General features: G+C 39.7%; 1 protein-coding gene across 50 annotated transcripts in view; it reads right to left on the bottom strand.

Annotated features, from left to right (window-relative positions):
- The window catches only part of RIMS1 (regulating synaptic membrane exocytosis 1), a 241,366-nt gene that overhangs the window by 25,807 nt on the left and 205,141 nt on the right, over positions 1-10,418 (bottom strand). For 41 of the 50 annotated variants that reach the window (XM_080997895.1, XM_080997928.1, XM_080997917.1 and 38 more), the window contains one exon: positions 2,498-2,733. The exons of the other annotated variants lie outside the window; for them this stretch is intronic. In XM_080997895.1, coding sequence (XP_080854021.1) covers positions 2,498-2,733 — 236 coding nt within the window. The remainder of the gene's footprint in view (positions 1-2,497; positions 2,734-10,418) is intronic. 50 annotated transcript variants of the gene reach the window in all.

Raw genomic sequence — 10,418 nt, 5'->3', positions numbered from 1 at the left:
GGGAAAAAACAGAGAGACCCACCAACAGAATTGAACCTGTGTTTGGGATCTGCCATTGGAAAGCCCTGTGAAGAATTTAAAAGCATTTCTGCCATTTGTAGCCTCTTGTCCTCAAATGCTCAGCAGCGTTGCACCAAATGATGCTACGATCTGCTTGCTGTTCCCGAACAAGCTTCACAGGTTTGTGTTTAGTGTTGTCTTCCTAATATAGTCTCTGAAGGAAACAGTTCATTTCTCCCCTTGAGTGGAAGGGAACTGTTATCACTTTGCACTAAGATTCTGTTTTGTGATGAGAATCCCCCCCCCCACCCTAGACACAAAGATCCAAGAAAACAGTCAATCTAGTCTAAAGCTGTACTGGAAAGGAACCTTCCCTCTGAAATCACTTGAGGGCTACAAACACACACACACACACACACCCCTCATTATGTACAAAGGGCAAAATAAGAGTTGTACAGCTTCACTGGGAACCAGTCTCTTATTTCACTGGAGAAACTGTATGAAACATTACCTGGGTAAATGATCTTTCCATAGGAAATAGCACAAACACATTATTTATAATAAAGCTAACAGTATGACTTCTTAGAAGGAAAACTGGATGGTGCTTTGCTCATTTGCCCGTCTTATTTCCAACTCACTTACAGGCGAGCCCAGTGGGTTTCAACAGAACTTGCTTCCAAGCATGTGTACCACTGCAGTTTTTCATTGTTATTAATGCAACAATAAATTGAAACGTGTACCAAAATCAGTTAAAGATGCATGAATTTTCTTGACACATATTATCCTGTTTCCAGTATCATACAATGGATTTTTTATGCACACTACAACCTCTATCATTATAATAATTATAAAATGATACTGTACATAGTTTAAAACTTTGGTTGAACATGCATTCTTATACACATAAGTGTCCAGGTTAAAACAGCGCTATGTCTTTATTCTTCATATGCCAGCCTAGAATGGTGAGGGAAAGTAGAAAGAGCAATGGAAATGGAAACGTTTGCTTCAGAAACTAGGCTGCAAGCATATGTGTGTGTGTGTAAATATATATGGGGTTGCTAGAGATCCAAGTGCATAGGTTTTGGATTAGGGTAATAAGAGATATGCAAGGGTACTACATCGTCTAAGGTGAGTCTCCAATTTCCTCATTAGTAGTAGTATTTGAGCATACAAATATTCCTTGATGGCACTTTAATGTGAGACTTCCTCCTTTTGCAAGCTCAACATAACAGCCATTTTGCAAGATGAAGCCTGGCTCTGCCACTACAAATATTTGGGAACATGAATTCAGTGCCTTTCATCTCAGTCCTTAATTCAGAACAGCAGAAATGTGGTTTACTTTGCTTGCAGGTTCAGATATGATCGTGTCTGGAAATGCTTAATTTTTGGACAGGCCACAGAAACATTCCTACTAACCTCTATCGCCACAGTTAAGAAGACATTTCAAGACGTAACCAGTGTCCCAAATCATCTAGGGACAGTATCATTCTGCAGTATCACTAAGTGCTCCAAATAAAATGATTCTTGGTATACCAAAACACTAACTCAGAAGTTTCTTATGAAATCTATTGATTGGTAAAACACAGAATTTATCTGGCAGGTTTATTTGAAAATCACAGGTGCATAAGGCACTGCATAGCATTAAACAGCTTAATTTCATTTAATCCTACTGGTGCCAGGAAAGGGTGATGGAGTGGGTGGACTAGAGCTTAAAAATGAAATGGGGAAAACAAAAAAAATGATGACATAAATCAGAAACATCTGACATACCTGCAGATTGTGAGTATCTTGATCAAGAGATTGAACCACTGTTGTAAGTCTAACTGAGATCTACTCTTACATCAACTATTTGTAAAGCCATCTAAGGATGCCTGCTCTTGTCAGAATAAAGGGTAAGCCCTCTCACTGATTTTAACAGAACTTGTGAGCCAATATCTCTCTTCATTCCCTCTTTAGTAGCTCTGCTTTAGGCTATAGAGATTAGGCTTTTAAGATTTCTAAAGCAACAAGAAAGAACAGGGCCATTAAAAGCATGTAATGTAACATCATGCTACACTCTAATTAACTCACTTCACTAAGCCTATTTTTCAGGGTTTTAAAGGGGGAGAATAAAGAAAGGAGTCAGCATTAGTTAATCTCAAAATCAATACCTTTCTTTTTCTGCTTTAACCCATTACAATATGATGCATTTAAAATTGTGTAGGTGTTGTGACTGGCTTCTTTCAGATCATGATTATAGATTGCAGGTGACAGAACCTAGTGAGATTTATCCCATAACACAGGAGAAGCCAATATGGTGCACTCCAGGTGTTGCTGGCCAGGTGTAGTCCAATAACATCTTGGAGGGCACCACCTTGGCTGTCCCTGCTATTGTGTTTCTCTGATAGCACACACAAAAAGCCTTCCACACCTGGAAACAGTTTTTTCCTGACATCTAAACACTAATCTCGTTTCACATGTACACAGAGCCACGTTCTTACTGTCATACTCCACTCACCTGTTTGGCTAAGCTGGGATGTGCTTCTGCTTCTTCGAGATACCATGGCAACCACTTTGGCACTAAGGCTGGACCGTCTTTTCTTCCCACCTGTTCCAACCGTACCAACTGCAGTGTCTGATTGACTCCCATCGTTATGTTCCAGCTTATACACCTCTCCACTCACACTTGTGCTCTTTGTGATGATTCTCCCTGAAGTCCCCATCCGTCTGCCTTGCATTTTAGGAGTAAACGTACTATATTTACAAAGTAAAAACATACATGTACATTTGAATTATGTTTGTGTTTATAACAAGATCTTTAAAAAAAAACAAACAACCCCCAACACATCATAGTAAAACTGACTCCTTCCCCAATATAAAATATTGCTAAGTATACTTTCGAATTATTTGATACCCAAGTACATGACTGTATTCAAATTCCTGAAGCTCACAGGTTTCACCCCCCCCCCTGTTCCTAACTGAAATTGAAGTTTGACTTCCAACTTCTCATTTTAACTCTGTTCTGTGTTTGGTCACAGAATTTGAATGCTAGTGTACTTGCTAGTGCTTTAAGAATCGATGGAATTTCACCCATTCAAAATGAAGGATACTGGAACGCAGTCTAAGTAATAATCACTTTCCTAGGATTTACACAAAAATATACTTATGGTCATAGAAAATAAAAGAACAAAGACATGTACCCACTCGATATATATTCTGATCGAAACAAGACTTGCTATAAAATGTAATGCAACAGGGTAAGTATTCCTCATTGATGTAAATGGTTCTGGTGAAAAACTGAGGTTTCACAGCACATGGTGATCTATTTACAAAAGTTTAGTTGATCTATTTATGATTTTCAAAACAAAAACCACAAAAAGTAACCTGCATTAAATCATCATTAAATATATAAATTATGTGTTGTTCCTTTCCCCCCAGAAAAGCTTCTGTGCTTCATAGCTTGCCGAAGATAGCTGGGCTGGTGGGAAGCAGCAGGAGTACAATTAATACATTCTTATTTCCTGTAGAATTTCTCATGCCAAAAGCAAAGTGTATGTGCGTGTGTATAGATAATTTTATTTGGATTTCTCATTCATTCCACCTTTACAGCTTGAAACTGGCAATAACACCAAAAGCAAAATTTAATAAAACAAGTGGAGCCCTGCAATAAAATGTATCCCTGAGAAACATGCTACTTGAGCCTGTGGCTAAGTGATATGCAAAATAGAAGTGAGCATTAAAGACCAGAATTCCTGCTCTTACTTGGGTATTCTTTCATCTGCTTTTTTTTTGGTAGCTTTTTAGAAGTTTTTGAACATTTGCAACTGCAATCTGTATGCAAGTCCAATGGCACATGACTTCTGCATGAAATTGACTGCACTGCCCAAGCTTGTGTCCCAGGGACGTTATTTTGGTGCGGCTAATGCAGCAAAAGCAATGCTGGAGGCAGCAGTTATGAGTTTCCGGTCTCTGCAGCCACAGCAGGTGTTGTGATTTGCCAGTGGTTTGACCCCCAGAAGCGTACTCCACTGTCTCTTGAAACAGATGGATGCCAACAATGGTTTGGCCTGGGAGGAACTCTGAGAGGGTAATCTAAGTAGTCTCACTCTGGTCTGAACTATAACAGCAGGGCTGCAGAGAGAAAGCAACTCTTTCAGCACAGGCCTCTAACCAGAGGCAAATTTAGGAGAGTGCAACTGGTTTGGTCACACTGGGTACTGAGCCTCAGGGATGCTGTCGTGGACGCTGCAACTATGATTTAGAATGGAGTGAGATAGTTAACTACACCGTGAGGTTAGTAATTACTATTCTCTGAGCCCAACACACAATGTGGGAACAAAAGCAATGGATGCCAGCAGAGGATTGTTATAAGCTTCTATCTCAACCTCAACATAACCTTCAGCCTGCAATAGGGCATGGCAAGACCTCTGGACCACATTGCAGGGCTCTGGTTTACCAAACAGAGACTGACCTGCAGTATTCTGTGTGAACTACACTGCAAGGCTGCCTTCAGTTACTCTCTTTTAGTCACAGCCTCTTCCAACCTTCAGTATCAGGACAGTGAAGTGCAGCTACTTTGGAATTAGCATTGGGTTTGTGTGTGCATATGATTCACACAAAATAACTGAATTAGAAAGAGCATGAATTCTTCTCTTTGCCACTACCTTTTGATTTTCTTAGGGGGCGGAATTGACACACTGGTGCCCAATCCCAGTAACATTAAACTCCTGCATTTCTCCATTGATTTCTATGGGTAGCTCCCACTTCTACCCCTTGGGACATTTTAAAATTGGTTGAATCAAGAAGTGACCCTTCCAGACATTTCCTCTGTACCCTTTCTATTCCTCCGCCCAAGTTGTTCCTTCTTAGCCTTTCAACATTCCATTCCACTGAGTTATTATGAAGCTGTTCAATCAACCATCACTCCTCTCGGCTGATAAGATTTCTCCTGCAGATATTTTTGCTGATATCTCTCCCTTGTGCATGGATCGTGTAATTTTAGCTATACAAGTCTGAGCATGAGGAGACCCGAACTGGCATTAGTATTAGAAAATTGCTTTTTAAAACACTCAGATACAGGGTCAGGATTCGCTATGCCCCATCTGCATAACTCTGCCTATTAAATGCTAACCCACAATTAACATGGCTTACAGCACTCAGAGAACATGTTCGTGTTTAAGCTCTGGCAAGCATTTTCCAAGAGCAGGAAGCCTAAGAGCTGTGGGGCAGTCACTATGAATATGTCTCGCTTTATAGTAGAAACATACCAGGCCAATCAGATGGTACAGTCAGTGTCCTAGAGACTCATCTCCATCTAGAGGAAGAGTTGCCACATAAAATGTGTTACAATAATCTGGCCTTGAGGTTAGAAAGACACATGAATGATGGGTACTAAGTCTGGCTGAAACAAAAACGATTGCAGCCTTTTCACCAGACAGCTAGTGAAAAGTGAGACTATTAACCATAGGAAACAGCTTCCAGGTACAGCAATGAATCAAAAAGTAGTTTGAGGCTGCACACCTGAAGCATCAGGGAGGGCTGAAGTATCCCCTCTTATGGATGTCTCTATCCCTTTGATGTCACAGTAGCTGCCAATTATCACCACAGCTATCTTGTCTGGGTTCAGCATCAATGAGCTTCCCAACATCTCGTATCTCACCAAGGTGAGTTAGTGGTTAAGCACTGTGATTGCAGGGCTTGGGTTGAATGAGAATGGCAGGCAGATCAAGACCCACAGACTGTTGAATTAAATGCTGAATTATGTTTTTGACACTGTGGTGTCATTTCTGCGGGACTCGAGCATTCATGAAACTGCTACTGAGTTGTTTCACGTATTCTTGGCAGGAAGATGGAAAAGTCTGCTTACTTGTTCAGTGTTTCCTTGGGTCTCAACTGCAGTGGACCTCAGGAAACCAGCTTCTTCATCCAACCCATTTAAAGTGTGTATGATAGGGCTGCAGTGTGAGGTCACACAAAGACAACAAACATCTGTATGCTGATCACACAGCTGCGCCTCTTGCTTAAGCCAAAATACAGGGTGCTATTCGAAGCACACTTATCTTGAGAAGTATTGCTGGGATAAGCAGAATTAGCTTGGAGGGGATGATATCATCAGTTTAATGTCCAGATTCCTTCATTTAACTGGTATGTGAACGACACTTCCTGAAAACAAATGTACAGCTCTGAAATATTATCTAGCCTTAACCCCCCCCCCATATCTCTCCTAGATTTTTCAGTAAGTAAACAAAATTAGTATGCAACCACTACCAATGGCAATGACAATGTCATTTTATTTCTCTAATGAAATGACTGTTTGAAACCAAGGACAGTTTCACTGAGAACATCTTATTTCATCTTGCATACATAAATCTGAACACCCCAAGGAACTGTCCCACATTGCCAAAGGGATAATTCTACTAGATGAAATTATAAAGGATCAGAACCTCCAACATCTATAGCCATTCGTACCACATTCGTAGCCCATAAGAAGGCCCTACTAAGATCAGTATGGCTTAATCCTACACTTGTATAGGACTGCAACCTTAATTTTGTAAGTAAATGGAACGGGAGGACCTGCATCTTGCCAGTTATAAATTCTGCTCAATTCAAAGTGTCTATATACAACTAGGGGATGGGGGGGGGTTCATTCTGTTTCCACTTTAATGCTAACCTATCTTATCCACATTTTCCAAAACAATATTTGAATTGAAAAACAGGCGTTCTTTGATCATTTACTCTCCTCCCAGTTTTGTGTTGCATATATCAGTGCCATATATAAATGTAACAACATATAAAATAATTGTAATAGGGGAAATTGCTTCCAAAAAATATGTGTATCAGGCAAAATTGGCTTATATGGACATGCTGTGAAATCTTGAAATAAATAGGGATGCAGAGCTGTCATTATTGATGGACTGCAGGTAAAATTAGATGATTCTGAAGAAATAATCTTACTTCATGCTGTTTTATTCCAGTATAATTTCAACTGTAGTGATTTATTTTGAAACGAAAACCACTGAGATGACAATTAACAGAAAAAAATCCTCATTCAAGGGGAACATGAAGAGGTTGCCCACAAAGAACACGGGTATACATCACAGCCCCATAGAGGTGTTATTGTTTTGGGAGGGATGACATATAAGCACAAGGACTCCTGACACATGTAGCACACCAATGTTACAATGATCATAGTAAGGTGCCCTGGGAAACTACATTTCCCAGGATCCCAGGAGCCATTTTTGAAAAGATGGATTTTTAAAATAAAGTTTTTGATATGTCATAGGAATCTGCCATTCCAAGAAAAAGAGATGACAGTTCTGTTGGTTATATATAATCCCTTGTGCCTACTTAAACTAGCTCTCTGCTTTAGAATTGGGTTTTTGTTTCCTGAAACTTTCTAAAGCAGCCTCTCATGCCACACTGCAAATGACTGAAAATCAGAAGACTCTTGAAAATTGTTTGTGAAATATGGGCACCTGAAGTTCAAAAATGAAAGATAAAAACTCCCACTGGGAAGGCCCAAGCCCTTGAAACAGTCTAAAATAGATCTTCGAATTCTGTCGCATGGATTTTTGTCCTGCTTGCAGGCCATGTCCTTCTCAGCAAAAGACACATTCCCAAATCCGGTGGTACTTTCCGCAAGTGAGTTTTCACACAAGGAAAAACTTTTATATTCCCTTTTCTAATCCACAGTTCCCTGGACTAATGATTTAATAATCCAAGGTCTCAAAAATTCCCTGGAGGCTTTTCAGGGAGTGCAGAGGGGCTGCCGTTAGACAGAAAAGATGAAATCCCCACCCCACGGTGCTTTGGATCCTAGATGCCAAAATTTTATATGAAAGCACTGATTTTCAAGTTAAACTTCACTACCATTTTCTTAATGCTTCACTTCAGTAGTGTGAACCCAATTAGCTGGAAGAAATTAAAAGGGCATTCTCTAATCATTAAATGGTATTAAAATTAGGCAACATGCAAAAACAATATAATTAAATCACTTTGAAATTATCAAGGTCACATTTAAAAATGAAGGTCAATCATACACACACACACAAGCATAATCATATTGATGATTGCATTAATTTGATTTAATTAATGTCATAGTTTGTAACCATTTTTTTTGACTCTGTGGAGTTGTACGTAAAATGATCACAAAACTGAATGTAAATGTAATTAAGCAATTTCATAGATACTTATCAGCTACTTTCTACAGAAACTCACCTATGTACTCTATGAAAATACATCTTACTCCGTAATCAAGGTAGTCACAATCGCCTCTGAAATAGTAAATTTTAATGCGCTTTTTCAGGAGTGTTCATCTTTTAGCAAGAGAAATCTTTGTTCAGTAGCAGGCCAGCTCTGATTCCAAATAGTAAGGAATCAACAGCATCTTAATAATCCAGGATCTTCCTTGCTGTCAATATATAGCGTTTAATGACTCTAGTCCTTAGACAGACTCACACTGACTTGTGACAGAGCTAGTTGGAATGCTTCTGCCTTCTCTGACAAATACAGAATCACATACTAATTCTGAGCCCCTATGGAGTTCTTTACAAGGAGATTGCTCATGAATGCTAATAACTTGAGAGCATGTAGCATTCCTGGACTAAAGGAAAAGATAATCACTTCCCTTTAATGAGGAACATAATATTTCTAAAAATAAACTACCCACTGTTATTCAAAGTGTGCCACACTGAAGTGGGACCTCAGATCATCTACAGTTGGCCATTCTGTCAGCAGTACAAAAACTCTGGAGCTAGGACAAATAATCAGCTAGGCAAGGTTGCGGTTCTCTGCAAATATGCTTGGTGATAAGCCCCATTCAAGTCAGCAGAAGCTATTTCTGAGTAAACATGCATTGTCTTAGAATGTAACTATGATGTAAAACCAAACTGAATGCTTCAGTAGACTAAATGTGATATGATTCACAAAAGCTTGCCGTCTGTCGATTCCGACACTTGCCATTGCATTCGTGTGTACAACTCTAACGATTCAAGTGTTGGGTGTCTAATAATAAAATCTTCTCATTAGTAGGTGCTCAGTTTTGTTGGTCTAGGGACGTAGTGAACAACTTGAGATCAGCACCATGGACCAGTGTACCAAATACGTATGGCATATTCTGAGCTGGTGACCTACATTTACGATAATGAACATGGCAGATGCCAATTGATGATAAGCAACCTGCTGCTCATAAGACAATATGATGATGATGATGATGATGATGATGATGATGATGAAATTGTTGGCTTCACATGTGGAATCATATAATTTGTAGAGTTAAAAGGGATCTCAAGGGTCATCTGACTAGATGCAATCTCCTGCAATGTATTGTTGACTGATAGTTAATGGTATCGTAAGTGTCTGAGCAGAGGCACTCAACACAGACAAGGAGCCCCATGCAAAGTTTGCTATGGGCAGAACAGTCCTCCATGACCCTGCAAACTACCCACTTCTCAGAACTTATCTTTGGGCAAAAAGATTCCACAGAGCGTATGGATTGATAATATGGACAGGTTAGCTACATATGAAAGAATTGCTTGTCAACGCAAAATAAGAATGGATAAATACGAAGAAATTTGGAATGAATATCTAAGTGACAAGGAGGATAACAGTGGGAAATAGAGGGGGGAGAGAGTGGTGATAAACAAGGAGTAGGCATAGGGATATTACTGTATATAAATTTGTGTTGTTAATTTGTGTTATTATTGTTATTATGGGTTTTGGTTGTACGTATCAACAGGTGTACCAGATTGGCTCCACTGTTGCCTTTGCACTGTGCCAGCCTCCTCATCGCCTTGCCTCGCCTCTCTCCATCCCATTAAGCAACAGTGACCCACCTGCTGGAAAGCTAAAATAGTGCCTCCCCTCTCCCCTCCGTAAACTGCTTCTGCAATCATCTCTAGATAGTGAGTACTATTTAAACTACACATTGTAGTGCTTTTAGAAACGCACTTTCCGTTTTATTAACGGTGGGGAAAATCCATTTGTATGAATATGAGGCAAAAGAAACGTCTGTAATATGGGAAACGTTAACAGTTCCTTGTTAGTAAGAAAGAGTGCATAGTAAAATCCCAATTTATGCACGTCTCTAATGAGATGCAAAGGCAGAATTTGATGATGAGCCATGGAAAAATCTGCAGCCTGCCAGACACATGCTTTGTGATAACCAGAGCTAAGTCATCCTTTTATGTCTCAAAAGCAAGCCTGAACATCTAGGCGACAACCACTGCAAATCCTCTTGCTGACCTTAAACAGAAGGTGAACCCAAAAGTAAATTACCCTAAGCATTCCTTTGTTTAGTTTTAGGAGAACAAAACTTGGGCAGCAGCAAAATGCCTGTAGAAGGATGCTGCATTTCTGAGCTGTTTTCATGTCTTCAGTTTCCAAACAGGATAAGGAGCACCAAGTACTCAAGTTTCCGAATAAGTTATCCTGCATGTAAA

The sequence above is a fragment of the Podarcis pityusensis genome, assembly GCF_964106645.2.
Source record: "Podarcis pityusensis genome assembly, chromosome: 3".
NCBI classification, from domain to species: Eukaryota; Metazoa; Chordata; class Lepidosauria; order Squamata; family Lacertidae; genus Podarcis; species Podarcis pityusensis.
Note: the sequence above shows the minus strand (reverse complement) of the source record. Positions and strands in the feature narration are given on the sequence as shown.